Source organism: Myotis nattereri (genome assembly GCF_964212035.1).
Source record: "Myotis nattereri genome assembly, chromosome: 2".
NCBI lineage: Eukaryota > Metazoa > Chordata > Mammalia > Chiroptera > Vespertilionidae > Myotis > Myotis nattereri.
Window position 1 is genome coordinate 210,183,367 of NC_138076.1, and position 21,056 is coordinate 210,204,422.

At 58.2% G+C, this 21,056-nt stretch overlaps 1 protein-coding gene across 1 annotated transcript in view; it reads left to right on the forward strand.

Moving 5' to 3' along the window:
* CACNA1I (calcium voltage-gated channel subunit alpha1 I) overlaps positions 1 to 21,056 on the forward strand; it is a 102,701-nt gene that overhangs the window by 30,269 nt on the left and 51,376 nt on the right. The window contains exon 5 of the mRNA XM_081082896.1: positions 13,933 to 14,030. Within this exon, the coding sequence (XP_080939022.1) occupies positions 13,933 to 14,030 (98 nt within the window). The remainder of the gene's footprint in view (positions 1 to 13,932; positions 14,031 to 21,056) is intronic.

Below are 21,056 nucleotides of genomic sequence, written 5' to 3' on the forward strand. Positions count from 1 at the left end.
ATTGAGCCCACAGCCTGAGCGTATGCCCTGATCAGGAATCGAACCCGGGACCTCTTGGTCTATGGGACGATGCTCAATCCACAGAGCCACCAGCCGGGCAGGTGCTGTGGTTTCCTGAGCGCATCTCTGAGCCAGGCTCGGGGCTCAGGGCTTGAGGACTTTCCCAGGGGAGTGGCGCGGGAGCCGAAGGACAGGCAGGCGTCAGCCATGCCCAGCAAGGGGGCCCTGGGGCAGGAGTGACAAGGGGGAGGGGAAAAGGCTGGAGGCCTGCGTGGGCGTCATCGCATGTGAGAGCATGTGTGTGTGCACATGCATGTGCGTGATGCCAGCGAGACGAGGCAGGGAGGGCAGACAGGCATGTGGCTGCGAGGGAGTCAGTACCACTGTCTGTGTGGAATTCCACAGATAAGTTCTGAAGCGAGAGGACGTGTCCACTAGTGTTCAAGGAAATGTCACGCCTCTTCGAGGCACCTTTCTCAGACCGTGTTCAGTTTCGCCGCCACGTGGTCAGAGTGGTGTAGGCCTCGCTGGGACTCACGCTGGGTTCACGGGTTTCCTGGGAGCCACGCCTCCCGTTGTCACGTTCCTCATCTCCTCCCCATTCTGGTGTGGTCCAGGGTCTCCTTAAGTCGGTGTGTGCGTGCATGTGTGCATGCATCTGCGTGTGTGCGTGTACGCGTATGCATGTGCGCGCGCGTGCATGTGTGTATGTGCGTGTGTGTATGTGTGTGTGTGCGTGTGTGGTTTTCTCTCTAATTTAAAGAACGGGTATTTGAGTGGTGTCATTTTTCAGCCTTGCCTCTGCACACGTGTTTTCCGTTGACCCTGGCGAGTGAGGGTGGCTTTTGTCTGTGTTGCTCTCACACTTCCGTCCCTCAGGACCCGCATGCAGTGCCGTTCGCTCTCCGCGGGGCGAGGGGCGCCCGGACGGCCTGCCTCTCCTTCTGGGCAGCCGGCCGCGTCTTCCTCGCCGGAGGCCCGCAGGCTTCTCCTCACCTTCGGTTCAGACATCTCGCTGGGCCGGGCCTTGGTGAAGGGGCTCCCGTGGGACCTTCCGGAACTCCAGGGGAGGGAAACCCTTCGATTTCCTCTTCGATCATCGTCCTTTCTCTTCCGGTCCCTCCTGATTTTCCCACGCGATGGGTCCTTCCCTCCGTCTGTTCGCCACATCGGCCCCCTTCCCCTCGCAGATTTCTTCTGTGCGAGGAGGGAATTCCTGGCCTCCATCTTCTCCATCACTGACCATGTTCTCCCCCGCCCCCACCCTCCGCCCCCCGCCCACGGTTCATCTCCTCTGCGTCTCCTTAATTCCCAGGACCGCTTCCTGCTCTGCGCTTATTGTCCAGGGCAGCTTGGGCCTGTTCTTGTTTATGGATGCAGTTTCCCTCGCATCTCCTTGGAAGTCCTCTCCTGATCCCGAAGGCAGGGCGTCGTTTCCAAATAGTTTTAAGCAACGACCCTCACTCCATCTCAGGAGGAGGAGGCATCGGGGTCTATTCAGCTCACGAGCAGAGTGGGGAGCCAGCAGGACGGGATCAGCAGTTAGGAAGACAGACGGGGCGGGCGCCTGAGAAAGGCGGGCTGAGCGCGCTCGCTCACAATCAGAGCTGGTCAGTAACAACTCCGGGCGCAAAACCGTAGCCTGTGGAGTCATCTCTCCTGTTGGGAAGAAATCACGACTAAATCTACACGTTAATATGTAAATCCACAGCAGCCAGGCCTTCACCTAACGGTAAATGGGGAGTGAAACGTATGCTCCCCTAATGGAATCACCCTCAGAGGAGTCTGCTAAGGCTCCCAAACGACGTCGCGTGCGGGAATACCGCCCTCCCGTTGCCCGATTTCCCAGGTTTAGGAGAATTTTTCTTAACTCCTGTTTCAAGGAAGTCATCTGTCCTGCTGGCTCCACGCACTGCCCCCCACTCCTGCCACCCTTGCCCCCCACTCCCGCCCTTCTGGCTTCTCTATTGCTTAGTGACCCCATGTCTGCTCACAGTTATACACCAAGACCCGGCCTGGCTTCAGCACTGTGGTGAGGTCCCTCTTGGATCTCTGTTCTTGGTCCTCGGGCAGGCGGGGTCCACAGCCCAGCATCCTCCCGGGGGTGCGGGGCACATGTGGGGCCGCAGAGGGTCCTGCATTGGTTTGATGCGATGCTGCTGTCATTTGAAGATTCTTTGTGTATTTTGAGCAAAGGGGGGGCCTGCCTTTTTTTTAGCATCAGGCCCCCCAGATGATGTGGGTGGTCCCGGCTGGGGGCAGGAAGAACGGAGACCCGCGTGTGGGATGCTGGGGATTCAGAGGACTCCGACCTCGCCCTGCCCTCAAGGTCCTCACCGTCCTTTGTGCGTGGGCGAAGGGGGGGACGAGGAGCCAGCAGCCCCGGGCTCCAGAGTCCAGCCCCCCTCTTCTGCTCCCACTTAGGCCTTTCCCCACAGCTGCCCGCCCATCCCCCGCGGTCCCAGCCAGGCTCATGCTATAAATGTTGTTTCCCCGAGTGACAGGCCTGACATTCTGAGGTTATGTTCTTCCTTCCTGCTCCTCCTCATCCCCAAATTACTGGCTCCTCCTTCAGGCTGCGGAGGAGACGGAACCTCCGCACGAGAAGATCCCTTAGAGGTCAGGGCCTCCATCTCCACGTCTGTCCGTCCGTCTGTCCGTCCGGGTGGCCCTGCTTCCCTGCTGCGCTGCGGGACCTGCCTCACCACGCTGCTTCCACACTGGGGCAGCGGGAGTGTCGGAAAGTGGATTTTCACTGAGCTCAACGCTGTCTTCCTGTAGCTCCCACCCGATGGAGCCATTCATTCGTGGATTCAAGGCAGAACCCGCACTTACTGACCCAGGCCTCGTGCTGGGCATCGGGGAGAAGCCTGAGGCCGCTGAGACCTCGTGGAGCTCACGGTTTAGAAAATGCATGGAGCCTGGCCGGGCGGCTCCGCTGGCTGGCACCCTCCCCTGCACTGAAAGGTTGCCTGTTTCCCTCCAGGTCAGGGCACATCTCAGGGTTGCTGGCTCGATCCCCCGGTAGGGGGCATGCAGGAGGCAGCTGATCGATGTCTGGCTATCACATCGATGTTTCTCTCCCGCTCCTTCTCCCTTCCTTTCTCTAAAAATCAATAAAAAATCTTTTTAAAAAAGAAAACGGATGTAAAACAGGTAATAAAATTCTAAATAAGTTCTAAAGCGGGATCAATGCTGTTGCAGAGTAGAGAGACTCGTGAGGGAGTGGCGTAGGGACCTGATTTAGGCCGGGGTGTCAGCACATCCTCCCCTCATGCGGTAGAGAGGCCTGGGGGTGAGCAAGCAGAGGACGGGGCCAGGGCCTCGCAGGTGGAGGGGACAACATGCAGAGGGCCAGGGGGACTGCTTGAGGAAGAGGAGGGAGAGCCGAAGCACAGGGTTGGAGCCCAGGGTCCCCAGGGGTAGGTGGGTGCTGAGGAATGAAGCCAGAGAGGGAGGCAGGGACTTGATCCCACAGGGGGGCCTGGAGCCTGCGGGCAGGGGCGTCCCTGGCAGACCCACGACTGTCCTTCAGAATTCGGAAGGCGGCTCCCTTCCTCCCCGAGCCTCCTGTTCTCCACGTGAAATGTCCCAGCACGTCCCCCCGTTCGTCACCGGACAGGGGAGGAGGCCTCACCACGGCAGTCTCGGTGCCTGGCGGGGAGCAGGACCCCGGCCTCCCAGTGATGACGCGAGAATGGGCTGCCTTTGCCCCAGTGTCAGGTCGGACTGTGGGGACCTGCTGAGTGGCCCAGGTCTCTCCCACCCCGGAACCAACTAAATACAGTTGATGTTTGAAAAAGCCAAATATCAGACTTAGCATTTATTGCTGTTACATTCATCTTACAATGATCACTAGGAGACCTGACTCAGTACCTGCACTTCCTGCGCATGGTCAGCCCAGGACAGCAGCCCCGGGGCACCTCTGCCGGTGCCTGACAAAGCCCTGGAAATCACGGAACAATAGTTAACAGCGGAGCCCACCTCGCTGTCTTCTTTAAGCCACGCTTTCCTGTCTTTGTCCGTTAGGAGGCCATGAAATAGTCAATGACATTCTTGTTGAGCTTGAGATATTCTTTACCTGCATATCTCCTTTGCTGCATCCTGCTGCCAATTCTGCCGCCTCCCCTGACCGAGACCAGGAAATGGCCACTGCCAGCTGTGGGGAGGGGCCTGGGCACCTTCATAGTAAAAACTTCCCCGGGAATTCCACTGCCGTGTCTCTAGGGTGAGCCAGGGCTGGAGGGCCGGCTGCGGGGACCGCTCCCGCGTGAGGCTGAGGCGGAGCCTTGCCCAGGGCACGGCTGGCATGGCCCCGCCTTAGAGGAGTGAGGGGACAGGAGCTGCCCTGACTTTGAGAGCCCTTTACAGCTTCCGACTGCGACAGTGAAAGCACGGATTGGAGCAGCTGAGGGACACGTGCGAGCAGCCTGGGAAAGGGCGGCCCCCCACCCCCAATCCTCAAACACATGCACAGCCTTGCACCCCGACTCAGTGCTTCTTAAAATTCAAGGAACAACAAATATACTGGGGCACATGTTCAAGTACAGATTCCTGGGCCTCAACCCAGGGATCCAGACCCAGCAGACACGGCAGGGCCTGGGAACCGGCATGGCAGCCACACGCCCAGGTGGCCTGCGCAGGTGCTCCCGCTCGTCTGACCGTCCAGAGCCCTCCCTGGGAGCGCGAGGAGCAGAGGCGTGCGGAGGGCTCCTTTCCTGATCTGCGTCCGGGATCTAAATTAATTTTCATGACAAGTAGATGTACTTTGTGAACAGAACGGTGGGACTCCTCATGAGATTTTCTATTATTAATAATCTCAGCACAAATAGCAGTGATGTCAGTCACTCCGCACCTGGCCGGGGGGTGGGAAGGAGAGGGCGGGTTGGGTTTTATCACACTCCGGAACCGTCTTCTCCGAGCGCGCAGTTTCCCACCCTGCCTCTTCCAGGCCCCTGGGAAAGAAAACGTCGATAAGAATGATCCCCTGGCCCTGGGCTAGCGCTTTCAAAAAAGATCAGGCAGGCACGACCCCTCTGCGGTTGCTTGCTGAGAGTTCCTTTTGTCCAAAGTGCCCCATCAGTGGGACTTTAAAAAGCAAAGGGAATTGAATCCTCTTAGGCATCATTCAGGGGTGTGATGAAAATAAGAGCATCTGCTGATTGCCGAGCACTTACTGTGGACTGATGCTGTGCATTATCTGGTCTAATCTTTCAGCTGCCTCTGTGTGGGAGGGACTCTGGTAAGTTCCATTTCACAGAGGCACAGGGGCACGGAGTGACTTGCTCAAGGTCACGGGCTGGTAAGGGGCACAGCAGGAGTTGGATGCAGGAAGCTTGGCTCCATGGGCTGGACTCGAGTCCTGGTTCTGTGTAACTCGCAGGGGGTGTAGGTGTCAGGGATGCATTTGGCTGCAAGTAACTCTAACGTCCAGCCAACAGTGGCTCGAGCAAATTCTGGAGTGTTTTCTCTGTTATCACATGAAGTTTTGAGGTCAGTGGTTACTGGTGATGGCTCTGGGGTGTTCTTGTGATTTTTTTAGGTCTTTCTTCATGGTCACAAGGTGGCTGCTGAAGCTGTGGGCATCATGCCTGCATCGAAGGCAGGGAGACAGGGAGACAGGGACCTGACAGCCGCACCTGTCCAGTTGGATCAGGAAAACGACGTTTTCTTTCCTAGATCTTTCCCCCATCCCAGCACACGTGGCCAGAACTGGATCTTGTGTCCATCCTTAGGTGCAAGGGAAGCTAGGAAAATAGGAAACACCATTGAATTTGGCTAAATCAACCAAGAATTGTTCTCTGGGGCCAGGCAAGATTAGAAGAAGAGAATGCACATGGGTGGGCAACTCTCAAAGTCTGCTACATTCCTCTCCCAGGGCCTTCATTTCTTTGTCTGCTTTAGACCAAAGCTGTGGCCCTACCATGTCTACAGGCTCTGGTCCGGACCTTCAGCACTCCGACGAAGCAGGGTGTGTGATCTGTTGAAAAATCTAAAGTCAAATACCGACCGGTGCAAGCTCCACAGAGGCTGTGTCTGCCAGCAGACCTGGCTGTGGTTATGGCATCAGAGGATCATCACCAGGGCTGTTTCCCGAAGCCGCTGCAGCCAGCCTCCCTTCTGGGCATTATCCGTGGGTCAGGGAACCATCCGTGTGCCAGCAGGCCCAGGCCCCCTTCAGATCGTGGCACTGACTTTACAGACTTATGTATCCTGGGTTCTGCAGGTTTGTCTGCTCCAAGGACCGGGTGCTCCGAGGGCAGGGCCGAGCCTGAGGCCTCCTCCTGGAGTCCTCCCACTGGCCAGCCTGGAGAAGGAGGCTCCATGACATGCTTGTTTCATATCTGTGTGTCCAGGCATCGCAGAGCTGGGGGGAGAGTGCCTGGGGCCATTGTCTTGAGCTGAACTGACCATTGGGTGGGTGTGGCCCTGGGAAGGTTCCAGTGGGAACCTTGGTGTAGATGATGTCTCATTTGCATATGGAGTTGAGTGGGAGAGAGAGTGGTGATCACTGCTCAGGTCCGTTTCTATGGAAACAGGATGCTAGATGCCATGAGGGAGGGGGGTTAGTCACCAGACATTCTCAGGCCACAAGTTGACGCGCCAGCCACCAGACGCTCACGAATCAGCAGGGCTCTCTCAGTTATATGGGACGGGAATCCGCCAAACCGAAAGCCGCGGGGTCCCTGACTTCAGGGCCTGCTTGATCCAGAATCCTGGAATGCATCACCAGTCAGTGTGTCCTCCCAGACCACGACTGCTCATTCCTCTGCGCCCACCTCCATCTCTGGCAGCTTTCCTCTTGGTGGGAAGCAGCCGGGCAGTTGTGGGGTCCACAGCAAAACCCTCTCTCCTTCCCCAGCCGCTCCCAGCGAGTGCGGACTTGACCCTGCTTGGCGTGTCTGGGCTGGTGTGGGTCCTGTGCTCATCTCTGAGCCAATCACCACAGCCTGGAGGCAGCACTTTGACCAGACCTAGATCCAGCCCCACAGCAGCACTCGGTGGGTCGGAGGTCAGGCGCGTCCACTCCACGTGGCCTGGGAGTCGGGAGGGTCGGCTTGGCAAAGTCCAAGGCTCTTACCCTGAGAGCAGAGAAAGGACCTCCGCCAGGCAGACACCATATCCTTTAGGACTCAGTGGTTCTCAACCTTCTGGCCCTTTAAATACAGTTCCTTATGTTGTGACCCAACCATGAAATTATTTTCGTTGCTACTTCATAACTGTCATGTTGCTACTGTTATGAATCGTGATGTAAATATCTGATATGCAGGATGGTCTTAGGCGACCCCTGTGAAAGGGTCATTCGACCGCCAAAGGGGTCGCGACCCACAGGTTGAGAACCGCTGCGTTAGGTGGTTTACCAGAACTCGTGTTTGCCAACTGGGCCGGGCGCTCTTACATCCTCACCGTCCCGAGGATTTGGGTTGGTAGTCCCATTTTGCAGAGAGGAATTGGAGGCTCAGAGAGGCGAGCAGCCTGCCCCAGGTCCCAGCGCCTGTGCGAGGCAGCTCTCTCATGTGTTCGGGTACAACTGCCCCGGAGCCCACGCTGCCTCACAGCGTGAGGGTTGGGCTAGTTCAGAGGCCACAATATTCTACCAGATCTGCCCTGGGGACCTGGGCGGCCTCGCCAGCCTGAGGGAGGAGGTCCCGGGAGAGGGACATGTCTCCCAGGCTTTGGTAGACGGAGCTCAGAGGGTCTCTACCTTGTGGTGGTGCCAAGACTCTGACAAAATGAAGCTAAATTGTAAGGGAGGTAGACAGGAGGTATATTTGGGACAGGGTCTAAAAAATCATAGATTGTCATTTATTGGAAGTTCAAGCCTAACTGGTCAGCCCGTGTTTTGTCTGGCTCTGGAGCGTGGCCACCTGAGTGGAGCCTGGCAGAGGGTCCAGGGTCTCCTGCCCTGGTTCCCGCCAGCTTGGGTTTTTTCTGTGCAGCCCTCCCTTCGGCTTTGTAGCCCCGGATTCCCCCTTGACACCGAACTTGACCTGAGTTGGTTTCAGCATCATTTTCTTTATCAGTCACGTGGGCTGAATAACCCCTGTTCTTCTGGTCTCATAGGATTCCTGTGAGGATAGATGGGTGAAATTGATCCATCAATAAGTCCTGGCCAAAGTTAATGTTATTGCCCTCTGATTTTCACTCTCCATTATGTCCTCCCCCCCCCCCCCCGCCCCTTTCTCCCTCCACTGAACACCTACTGAGCGCTAGGTATGGGGAGAGTGGCGTGGGCTGGTGGTCTGGTTACCAGCCTGAGTCAGCACAGAGCTGCCTCCTGACAGATGATCCGCTGTTTCCAGCATCTCAGCTTCCTTCCCATGAGCTACATCTTAAACTACACTTTAAGAAAGGCCCCATGGGCCCCTTGAAAAGATTGAGGAAACACCCTATTTTTATCAGCAACACACAGAAATCATCTCCAGGGAGGGGTATTTCCTGGAAAGATGTTCAATCTCAGTCATTGATGTTTCTTGTTAGCTCCAAGCATTCCCCCCCTCCCCCCACCGATCCAGGCCTTCAAGTCATTTGCTTGACAAGCTGGCGTGGGGAGCCCTGGGCTGGATGCTAGGGACCCAGCAGGGACAGTGAGCTAGCCCCGGCTCTGCGGAACAGGGCGGTGACAGAGCAGGCCTCAGAGCCAGGGGTGCCCCAATAGAGGCACGGGGGGCACAGGCAGGAGAGCTCAGCTCTGCCCCGGGTGGGATCTGGAAACCTGGGAAGGGCAGTCCAGGTAGAGCCCTGTTAGTCAGCCAGGACTCTGGGTTGTGTAGGCTGGAAGCAGCATGGCACTCTCTGGGAGCTGGAGACGTTTGGGTGTCCCTTGGATGCAGGGCGAGTGGTGGGCAGTGCTGGGGTTGTGCCAGGGAGCTTCCAGAGGCCTCCTGCCTGGCTCTCTGGCAGGAGGTGGGTCCAGGGAAGGGCTGAGGCAGGCGTCCTGTGATTCGTGAGCAAACGGGACCCGAGGCAGCGGACGAGGCTGTGCCTTAGACTAGCTGACACTGTTTGGCTCTGACTTGTGCCAGGCTCGGTTCTAAGCGCTGAATCCATAAAGGAACACTTTCCTCCTCCCACACCCCCGTGAGGTCAGTTTGGTGACTCGTCCGAGGTCACGCGGTGCACTAGCAGCAGAGCTGGGATGGGAACCCGGGCTCTAACCACTGGGACACACTGCCCCATGCTGGCCCTATCCTGTGTGCTGCCATCTGTGCTGTGCTTACTGGCCATCTGGGGGGTGCTCAGGAGCCAGAAAAGGTCTGGCCTGATGGCTGATGAGGTGTGTGTGTGTGGGGGTGTCCCACAGAACCCCTGGACCCCCCACTCCCTGGCATGTGACCTGGAGCTTTCTGAGCCTCGCTTCCTCACCTCAGTGGCGCCTGGTCCCACCACGGGAAGCGGGGCGCAGAGCGAGTGCTCAGAGACCCTGTGAATCGGCCAGGACTCCGGGGTGCTGTGACAGAAGCCAGTGCCCACGGGCCCCAAGTCCCAGAGGGAATGGACTGGCTCACAGGACGGGAAGCGCAGAGGGCGGGTGCGGGGTCCGGGTACAGCTGCAGGGAGTGGTCGGACCATATGGTCAGGATCCTGCCGCTCTGCCGCTCTGGCCTCAGCCTTCCTTTGTGTTGGCAAAATTCTCAGGCCACCGCAGAGGCAAGATGGCCATTAACGCCTCCGGGTTTCCAGGCGGTGGCTTAGCCAGGGAGCTGCCTCTTCCCTGCAGTGCTGGCTCAAGGCCTGGGTCTACCTGGGGTCACATGCCCATCCCGAGCCAGTCATGGTGGCCGGGGGATGGCGTCCGGGGTTGGCTCGCCTGGGTCTCTGGGCCTCTCCTGGGATCCAGGGGAATGGGGGTGGAGGCGGGGTGGGGAGGCGCGGGGAGGGAAGGAGGCTCCTCAGCAGGACTAAGTGGGGCTCACGGTGCCCCAAGAGTGAATGTCCGCCCTGCAGCCCCACCCCAGCCTGGCTGCACCCGCGTCCCTCTCCCCGGATGACACCTGGGAACCGGGTGCAGCCACTCTCCTCCCCCTGGGGTGGTGTCAGGACAGAAGTGCTCGCTTTACAGCAAAATTACCTACCTAATTAGGCGCTCGGAGCTGGCAGGAGGGAGTGGGGGTTTTGTTGATTTTTTTAGACTTTTAGCACTGAAGCCATGTGATAATGTAACTGTGCAATTAGGAATTAATTTCTCACTCCCGCAAGTGATGTCTTAACTTGGGGCCCGAGGGGAGCCAGCCCGGCGCTTCTTCACCCACAGTGGCCCCTCTTCACCTGCTCTTGTTGGGGTTGGGACTCTCCTACAGCTGTCACTCAGGGTGGGAGGAGAGGGGGGGGGAGAGCACCTGTCACAGGTGTTACTCATGCTCCTAGGTTCCCCGAGTGCCTACTGTGTGTTGCGTGCCTACTGTGTGCAGCAGGGCTGGTGCGGGTGCTGTGTCTGAGGAGGAGAGGGGGCGTGGCCAGTAGTCAGCCAGTCCTGGGATAATCCTGCAGCCCCTGCCCTCACAGGGACCACAAGGTCTCTGGGAGGGGGAGTCCCCCGGGGATGGCACCCTCATTGCCCTCAGCGGTCACCTGCTGGTGAACAGCCCCTCACTGACTTTCCTCCTCCCCCTCCCTCACTGTGCTTCCTGGGATCCCCTCCCAGGTGAACTGCTGCTCCCAGTCCTTGGCTCAGGGCTGCTTTCGGGGAAGCCAGACTAGCAGGGTGTGGAAGGAGCCGGGGCAGAGATGGCGCATTCAGCCTGGGATGCAGGGAGGGGCGCAAGGCTTCGTGGAGATGGAAGGATGAGAGAGGAGAAAGGGCATTGTGCAGAGGACAGGGGTAGAGAAGGGTGTGTGTGGGGAGCTCCTGGGCCTGCTGTGGTGCCTGGGAGGCCTGGGGTAGGAGCAGGGTTGGGGGAGGGGACCGAGGCCAGGGCCTGGGTCTTTGATCTGAGAGCAGTGGAGAGACATTGAAGGTTGAACTTGGGGAGTGACACAGCTAGATTTTAGTTTTAGGAGGTTTTCTCCTGCGGAAGGTGGGCTGTTGGGGAGGAGGCAGGAGGCAGGAGGCAGGAGGCTAGCCGAGAGGCTGCTGTGGTGTCAGGAGAGGGAGGGCTTCTGGACGCGGGCAGGGGTGGTGGAGCTGAGGGCAGACTGTCCGCATCGGTGCATGGAGTCGCCATCAGGGCGGTGTGCCTCCGGGGCAGAGAGTGAAACCCACAGATCCTCCCTCCCAGCTGCATGTTCTCCCCCGCCCTCCCCATCCTGTCCAGCGGATCCTCCTCCTCTCAGAGAAGAACGAGAATTTCTGAGTTCTCATTGTGCACCGACTATGTGCCCTTTATCACTGAATGCGTTTGCACCTCATCTCATTTCCCAGACCGGAAAGGCAGCTGCGGCAAACACCCCCATGAGGTTCATGGAAGATGAAAGAGAGAATTAGGACCTGGGAGGAATGTGTAGGCTAATGGCGTCCCTGGATGAATCCATAAGATCTTCCTTCCATGCTGCTCAGAACTCAGTAACTCATCACATTTCCCTTTTTGACTTGACAGCCAGGAAGCTCAAACAGAGCTAAGATCGTGACACTAAATTTTCCAAGAGATTTTTCTTGGGAGCTTTTCAGTGGGGACCCCGAGGGCTGCAACTGAGGAGGTCCTGGGGCTTTTTGCAGGAGGCATGTTCCCACATTGAAGATCCGGGGCATCAGGTCGGGGTGAAGGGAGGGTGCCTTCTTAAGTGGCCATGGATCTGGGCTCTGTGAGGAGGGATGGGGAGTCAGACCAGGCAGCGTCGTCCTGAGGGCTCCCACAGCCGTGCCCTGGCGGCGGTGGCCGTGGTCTGCCCTGGTCCCGTGGCACATGAAGAGGGTGGAGGTGGGATCCAGGTGGTGCAGGAGCTCACACAGGCTAACGCGGGGCGAGAATGCGAGCAGGGCCTGGAAAGCAGCAGGCCTTCAAAGCCATTTGCTTTTTCTGGCTCACCATCCTCGGTGAAGCATCTATTTATTTTTACTGTGAGACTTCATGGGGACGGGAACCGATCCTGGTCTGGCACCTGCTGGACCTCACCAGGTGAGCCTGGGGCTCCTGGAACATAGAGCCAGGTGGGTTCAGCCTGGCACAGCTGGGAACCCACACCTCCAGCCACCCAGGGAGGCATCACAGCCTGGGGGTGGCCAGCTCTCCCAGGGCCTGGTGCTGCCCCCTTGGCAGGAGGGAGAGAGCCTGGGCAGGAGGCAGCGGGCTGCATTCCTGGGGGGGGGTGTGTGTGCGGCGGGGGGGGGGGGGGAAGGGCTGGCAGGAGCTGAGCCTGCGATGGGGTGATGGGGTGGCTCTCCTAGGCCTGGTGTGTGTGTGTGTGTGTGTGTGTGTGTGTGCACATCAGTGTAAGAGTGCCTGTTTGTGTGCCCATGTGTGCCACCCCCGCAGCGCCTTCATCACACATATCTCCTTGGCTGCCTGGAGAGCTCTTTCTACAAAATATGAAAACGACAGCTTGGCTCACCCACGCGCGGAATCCTCATACAGCTCCACTCTCTTGATGCCCCCCTCTCAGATCATCCTCTGTCCTCATTCACAGCCCCCCTCCCACTCAACCCTCCCCCTCTCCGCAGGGCGGCTGCCCCTGGCACCCCTCCCTCCCTGCCTCCCTTCTCCTCTGACCCCCCAGGTGTCTGTCTCTAGTTCTAGGCCTCTGTCACCTTTTTTTGGGTCACGCCCCCTCATCGGAATTGGGGCTCTGGAAGGAGTGTGTGTGTGAATGAGGGTATGTAAGGGGTGAGTGTGTGTGCACCAATGGTTGTGTGCAGGTGTGTGATTGTGTGTGTATAAGGGGGAGACAGAAAGAGGGAGGGAGGGAGGGATGGAGGGGGAGAGAGAGAGAGAGAGAGAGAGAGAGAGAGAGAGAGAGAGAGAGAACTGAGCCAGAGCCTGTGCCCTAGAAAGCTGGGGGATGGATGAGGCATTTCAGGCAAAGGAAGCTTTCACTCAATTACTCTTCAAGCAGCGGGAGGGGGTGGAGGCTTTACAACAATCGGACAGGTTTGCATGGTGCGTGGAAAAAGCCTTCATTTCCTGCTGATGACGGTGGCGGCAGGTGGAGCCGGCCTCCGTGGGGGGTGGGGGTTTGGGGAAAAGGTTTGGTGAGTGGGGCTGGGTCAGGCTGGGGCTGCAGGCGCTGGGTCAGTGGGGTGGGGTGGGGGGCGCAGGTAGGATCTGGTGGAAGGGTAGGGAACCACAGAGGGGAACCCAGGTCTGCTGCCTGTGGAGGTCTGATGCCGTGGAGCTGCAGGGGGAGGGTGGACCTGTTTGGGGGGCCCCCCAGGAAGAAAACCAGGGCCATGGTGAGGGCCCCGGTTTGAGTCTCTCCCCTGCCGAGTGGGTACTGCTGAGGGGAGGGCCAGGTCTGAGTCATTCTTGGCCTCACTTTCCCCTTCGCTGCCTGGCTCAGTGTGGACGTCAGGGCAACTGCACGGGACCTTAAGCATAAAGGTTTCAGTGGACAGAGATGAGGACCATGACGTCCAGCTGCCATCTGGGCCGGCCCAGGGACCTCCGCTGCTCAGTCCTCCCTCTGAGGAATGGGGCTGACCCTCCCTGGGCCAGAGGCGGCTCCGAGGCGGGGCAGGAGCCACCGGCCCACTGCCGGCCCACAGTGGGGACCCAGGCCTCGGCCCCTCCATCCCTCTGTCCCCAGCAACAACTCCTGATCCTCAGGGCAGCCTGGGAGGGTGGTGTCACCAGCCCCCACCCCCTCTCAGAGGAGGAGACAGCTCGGGGCCACACAGTGGACTGGGCACCGCCTGGATTCTGACCTCCTTTTCCCACTTACCTTCCCAGGCAGGTGTGGGCACACATGGGTGGGTGTGGGTGGCCAGGGGTCTCTGTGGTCTGGCCCGTGGCCCTGCCTGGCGCTCCGGCACCGTCCTCATCTTCTCTCTCCCCACAGGATGGTGGAGTACTCGCTGGACCTTCAGAACATCAACCTGTCGGCCATCCGCACCGTGCGTGTCCTGAGGCCCCTCAAGGCCATCAACCGAGTGCCCAGTGAGTTGGCGCCCCTGCCCCACCCCTGGCCCCTAGAGACTCCATTCACCCTTTCAGGGCCAGGCTAGTGCTGGGGAGGGGACCCCCAGTGACCGGACAGGCGTCGGTCCTGCTCCCACAGGGCTCACGGGCCAGTATTGGGCCTGAAGCTTGCAGGGCGCTGGGCAGCCTGGCTTTCAGGAGCGAGGTTCCTGGGGGAGGTGGCGGCCACAGCGCCCTAGGTGTGGAACGGAGCTGCGCAGTGTGAGGGAGGACCTTGTGCAGCTTTTCACCAAGGAGGGTCCCAGGCTCCCTCACTTGTGCTAAGTGACTTCGAACTTGAGCTTTATCACCCACCCACATGTGAAGGGTGTGCATATGTGGGGTGTGTGTGCACACGCGAGGGGTGTGTGCACATGTGGGTGCATGTATAGATGTGAGGCTGTGCACACATGTGGGCATGTGTGCACATATGAGGGGTATGTGCACATGTGAGGGGTATGCACATGTGAATGGGTGTGCACACGTGTGTGCACATGTGGCTGTGTGCACACATGTAAAGGTATGTGTGTACATGTGAGGGGCATATACATGTGAAGGTGTGTGCGTGTGTGCGGGGTGTGCAAATGTGAGTGTGCACATGTGAGGAATGTGCACATAGGGGTGTGTGCACATGTGACATGAACACACATGGGGCACGTGGGCACGTGTGTCTCCCTCCCTCCCTCCCTCCCCCACTGTGTGGGAGCTCATTGGATGGCTTCTGGCTGTGGAGGTCACTTTCTTTCTTTTTTTAAAAAAATATATATTGATTTAGAGAGGAAGGGAGAAGGAGAGAGAGATAGAAACATCAGTGATGAGAGAGAATCATTGATGGGCTGCCTCCTGCACGCCTCCTACTGGGGAATCAAGCCCACAGTCTGGTCACGTGCCCTCGGCCAGAATCAAACCTGGGACCCTTCAGTTCGCAGGCCGACTCTCTATCCACTGAGCCAAACCAGCTGGGGCGGGAGGTCACGTTCAAGTCCCTCCCGCCAGCCTGCCTGGTTCTCCAGCGAACCTGGAGGCTCCTATTTTGGAGGCTGCAGTGACCAGGCCTGCAGAGAGCTGGGGTCCTTCCTCAGGCCACCCCCCCCTCCGTTAATAGGGGCCCTGGAGGCTCAGGGTGGGGAGATGGGAGTGGCTGTGTCCGCCTTGAGCTGGCTCCGCCTCTCAGCCGTTCACAAATGAATCTTTTCTCAGAACTGGCGAGGTGCGTGTTGGGAGCCCAAACACTCTGGGACCCGCAATATAACCGATGCACTCCCTCCCCCGACCAGAAACCTCCCCTGCTCCCCTGGAAAGGGGACCTGAGGTAAAGGCATATTCTTGAGTAACTTAATTGACAGGAGCCTCAGGCGGTTGGAGCAGGCCCACTGATCCAGCTCCCCGTTTGCAGGAGGGGCAGCTGTGTGCCCAGGCGCATGCCCTCTGCCCGAGGATGCGTGAGGGGGACACAGGCTCCCCGAAGTGCCTCTGAAGGTCGCCTCCTTAGAGCGGCTTCACCCTGAGACTCATCTTCTCAACAGCAGCCGTAGCTTTGACGTCCGCCACTAGATGGCAGGCTGGAGAGCTGGGACAGGGCAAAGTCAAATGACAGGCTATGAGTTACACAGCTGTGGAGAGCGGGCGGCTGCCTGCCGTTTAAAAAGTAGTTTAAGAACAGACCCACCATGGAGACTCAGCGGGGTTGTCAGGAGCGCAAGCCCTGGTTTTCAGCCCTGCCAGGAGCATGCTGTGTGACCTGGGGAGCCCCCGAGTGTCCCTGGGCCTCTTGCACAAAGCAGGGGGCCGGGCTCGACTAGATGCGTGGTTTTAAACGTTGTGCAGGTTGGGTCGGGGACCTGGAAGTCATGGTGCTCTTTATGAAACCCTGCAAAGGGTGTCCCTCCAGCCCACCCTTGCAGGTCTCTGTCCCGGCCACTCAACCATGGATGGGTAAAGGAAAGGAGACAGGACGGAGAAAAGGAAATACTGGACTTTGCCTCAAGAGGCCGGGCTCTGGTTCCTTGCTGTGTGACCTTTCATACGTCACTGGCTCTTTCTGGGCCTTGGCACGATGGGGCTGGATTATCTCTACAAGCGGGCCCCCTCTGCCCGGCCGGTGTGGCTCAGTGGTTGAGCGTCAACCTATGAACCAGGAGGTCACGGTTTGATTCCTGGTCAGGGCACATGCCCCAGTTGTGGGCTCGATCCCCAGTGTGGGGTGTGCAGGAGGCAGCCAATCAATGATTCTCTCTCATCTTTGATGTTTCTATCTTTCTCTCCCTCTCCCTTCCTCCCTGAAATAAAAAAATATATATTAAAAAAATAAATAAAAGTGCCCCCTTCTGGCACCCAGGACTCCTGCCTTGCCTGGCCTACACACCCTTAAGCCTGTGCAGTGCCTTCCAAAGCCTCCTGGCTCAGCCATTTAAATATGAAAGGTTGTTTTTTTCTCCCGTGAGAAAGTAGGGCAGTCACTGCGAAGGCCTGAGCCAGCGGAGTCTGAGCTGCTGGCCCCATGTACACCTGGCCACAGCACACCCCGGCCCAGGCTGTGGTGGCGGCGGGTACGGAGGCCTGGGGAGCTCAGGGGCAGCTGGGGGAGATGCTGAGCCTGGCCTGGGCCACTGCCCACCCCCAAGGTCCCCGTCCAGCCACAATCCCTGGATCAGCAACAGCTCATCTCCATGCAGAGGCCTCTGGGCTGGGCCTGGGGTGGGCGGTGCAGAGGTGGAGAGAGAGCTCCCAGGGCAGGCCCATGGGCAGGGCAGCAAAGCTGATGAGCTGGGGGGCAGGGGGGGCGGGCGGGAGGGGGAGGCCGCTGTCCCGCCCCAGCTGCAGGCCCAGGAGCTGGAGGTTTGCTCTGCATTTCAGTCCCTCCACTGGCTGCAAGCAAGCCATGCTCCTCTCCGGGTCTCCATTTCTCCACAATAAAATGGGGCTAGTAATACCAATTTCCATGTGGTTTTGAAAGGGTGCAATGCCGTAATGTGTGTAAAGAGCTTAGTGGGGAGCCTTGCGCGCAGTCAGTGGTGAGTCGGTGCTGTTATTCTGAAGAGGGGCTGGGAGCATTGAGGGTGGAGGCGGCAGACAGACTCCGGACAGGACGCCTTTGCGGAACCGGGTTTTAGAAGACGCTCACCAAGCGCAAGAGGCTTAAGCGGGTGTTCCTGGCAGACACCCCCCACAGCAAAGGCAGAGGAGGAGCCGGCCTGGGAGTAGTGTGGCCCTGGCAGAGGGACTGCAGGTGGGCCGAGCGGGAGTGACCTTCCGAATCTTCCAGAAAAGTTCTGCGAATGCTAAATGGCTGCAATGTGTCGGGTGCTTACAACTAACCGCCAGGGTGCTTTCCATGGTGAGGTTATTTCATCTCCACGACAGCCCGAGGGTCCTGGCCGCCTTTACCGATGGGGAAACGGAGGGCACACAGCTGGCCCGGAGCAGAGCCAGGGCTGGAGCCTGTGCTTGCACAACCCCGAGCGTGTTGCTCCTTTTCCTGACCCCCTCTCTCTCCTTTTAGCGTGTAGGCACCCCAGCTCCTCTCTGCAGGCAGACGTGTGGGCCCGTGGGACACGTGTTCTAATGGAGGCAGCGGGGGCCCCGGGGAAGGGCCCCAGGTACTTTGGGTGGGGGAGGGCGTTTGAAGAATGAGTAGATCTTTGTGCCACGGTGGCTGTGGGCACCTTCAGTGGGACATGGGCCGGACCCACACCCTAGGGCCGTGGTCGGCAAACGGCGGCTCGCGAGCCACATGCAGCTCTTTGGCCCCTTGAGTGTGGGTCTTCCACAAAATACCGACTTCTGCACATGGGCCACGAAGTTTCAATTGCACTGTATGTGCGCGTCCGCACGTGGTATTTTGTGATATTTTGTGGAAGAGCCACACTCAAGGGGCCAAAGAGCCGCATGTGGCTTGCGAGCCGCAGTTTGCCGACCACAGCCCTAGGGCATGAGTGTGATAACCTTGGGAAAGAGCCCAAGACCTCTCTGGGATGGAGGGTGCAAGGGTGCACACTCCTTGCCTGGGGTGTGGGCTCTGAGGCCCCTCATCAGCTCACCGTTGCCCCCCGCTGGGCCGGGACAGCAGCTGTGCCCTCCGGCTGGGTCTTATGCTGCCTGGCCTGACCTCCTGGGCACCCACCATTAGTTGGCGTTGGCAGTGGCAGGAGCAGCATTCGGCCTTTCCTGGTCACTCAGCACCCTCCACCCTCACCTGGCTAGACCAGAGGGAGAGGGGAGCCCCGTGGTCAGGCTGCAGCCTTGGCCCCCTTGCCCTCGGCCTGACTGCCCCCCTCTTGGCTGTGGGCTGTGCCCCCGACTGAGGCTGTTGCGAGTCCAGCTGTTTCTGCATGAGCAGACCTGGCAGAGCGGCCGCGCTGATCTGGGCTGGCAGCTCCTGTCTGCGGAGAGCACCGGGACCTCCAGGGGTGGTGCCAGTCAGGAAGCACGTCCGCCATCTCCTCCCAGGTCCCATCTGCCACCAAAGGGCCCCCGGCCTGGCTGCTGCCCAGCTTCCCTTAGAACAGAGGGTCCTGTCTAGGGGTCCCGGGTGAAAAGGGGTGAAGTGGTTGAGCGGCTCCAGCAGTTTGCCCATCTGTCATCCGTCTCCTTCCAGCTCCTGACTTTAAATGCCATCCAGCCCGGCTGGTGTGGCTCAGCGGCTGAGTGTTGACCTATGAACCAGGAGGTCACGGTTCAATTCCTGGTCAGAGCACATGCCCACGTTGCAGGCTTCATCCCCAGTGTGGGGCGTGCAGGAGGGAGCCAATCAATGATTCTCTCTCATCACTGATGTTTCTATTCCTTTCTCCCTCTCCCTTCCTCTATGAAATCAATAAAACATATTTAAAAGTAAAATAAATGCCATCCAGAGAATGTCTCTACCCTGGTGCCACCCACAGGACACGCCATACTCCCTCCCTGCCTGCAGACTGGCCCCCGTCAAGGCCCACCTGGCTCCTACGCTAGGCTAAAGGCCAGACACTAGGAGAGCAGAACCGAGTAAGCTCCAGGAGGGCTTCATGGCTAACTGGGGGTGGGAATCCGAGAAGACTGCCTGGAGGAGGAGGACTTGGCAAGGGGAAGATGTGGAGAGAGAGGAGTGGTCTGAAGCAGATGGTGGCAGGTCTTGAAGGCAGCCTGTGTTTTTGTCTATTTCTCTTTCTCTCCATTTCTGTCCTCTGTCTCCATGTTTCTCTGTCTCTTCACTTTCTCTTTATCTGTCTTTTTGTTTCTCTCTCCTCTCTCTGTTTCCATCTCCTGTGCCCAGTGCCTTGGCTAATTCCTTGACTGTGGGCATAAAAAGAGGATTAGCTAGGGTCTCACGAGTCCTCCTGGAGTCCCTAATTCCATGGCTCACTGTCCCTCGCACGGAAATGATGGATTTGTTCTCAGTTCCTAATTAGCTAATTATGCCTTGGCTCCATGGCCCTGGGACTCCCGGGGCCCCAGGGAAGACAGTGAGCTGGGGCCCAGCTCAGTAGAGGGAGGTGGGAGGGAGGAGGGATCAGCTGCCATTCAGGGAAGTCAGTCGGGCAGGTTTTCAGGAGCCTTTCAGAATTTTAATATCCTGGAGAACAAGGGAAATGTAATTAATTGAGCAAAAAGGCTGGGCCTGGGGGAGCAGCCAGGCAGGGATTGTCCTGCGCTGCTTCCTAGACCAGCGGTTCTCAACCTGTGGGTCGCGACCCCTTTGGGGGCGCCTAAGACCATCGGAAAACACATATATAATTACATATTGTTTTTGTGATTAATCACTATGCTTTAATTATGTTCAATCTGTAACAATGAAAATACATCCTGCCTATCAGATATTTACATGACGATTCATAACAGTAGCAAAATCACAGTTATGAAGTAGCAACGAAAATAATTTTATGGTTGGGGGTCCCCACAACACGAGGAGCTGTATTAAAGGGTCGCGGCATTAGGAAGGTTGAGAACCACTGTCCTAGAGGCTTTTCTGATCCGGCCCCTTCTTGCAGCCGCTGCGCTCGCCTCCGGCCTCGTCCTGGCCTCCAGGATTGCCCCTTCTTGTTTAACCCCAGACCCATCTGGGCTCGGTCTGCTTAGAAATCTGCCGACCGGCCTCCCCAACCAGCCACCCGGCGCAGAGCCCCACGCTCCTTAGACCCCCAAGCACAACCTGTGTGCGCTGAATGGTCACGCCTTTGCCCCAAGCTCCCGCCAGGTGAGGGCCCAGCGCACGTCTGCCCCTCCGGGAATGCGCCCAGAGCTGCCCACTCCCTGGCCATGGTCCCTTCACCCCAACACTGTGGCCCCCTGTCCCCCTGCTGCAAGTTCTGAGGGGGTGAAATGGGACTTGTTCATCCTTGGACCGCCATGTGGCCAGCACGGCGCCGGCAGGAGGCGCTATCGGTGTCTGATGGGTGAATGGTGGCGGGCACCAGCCAGGCTGTGATGGCTCCCGTGACATTCAGACGGGTTGTAGGGCGCGTCTTCTGTTTTGTTGCTTCCCTCCTCCCAACACCCCCTGGCTTCCCTTTGGGGGCGTGGATGCAGGGAGTTGGGGTATTGGGCCTTTCCTGAGAGGAGGTTGACCGAATTTTGTGGGGAGGGAGCATGGGGCTAGGTATTTTTTTCTTTTTAACTTCCAAGCTCTTTTTTAAAAAAAATATATTTTATTGTTTTTTTACAGAGAGGAAGGGAGAGGGATAGAGAGTTAGAAACATCCATGAGAGAGAAACATCAATCAGCTGCCTCCTGCACACCCCCTACTGGGGATGTGCCCACAGCCAAGGTACATGCCCTTGACCGGAATTGAACCTGGGACCCTTGAGTCCCCAGGCCGAAGCTCTATCCACTGAGCCAAACCGGTTAGGGTGGGGCTAGGTATTAATTATTGATTGGAAAGCACTCCACATAGAGTTCATGATGCAAATCCCAAATAATTACCCGTGTGAATAACCACCGCAGCATCACCCCTGGAATACGCAAAACTCTGGGCAGGGCCACTGTTCTCCTGGTCACCATCTCTCCCTCCTTTCCTCTCCAATCTTCCAC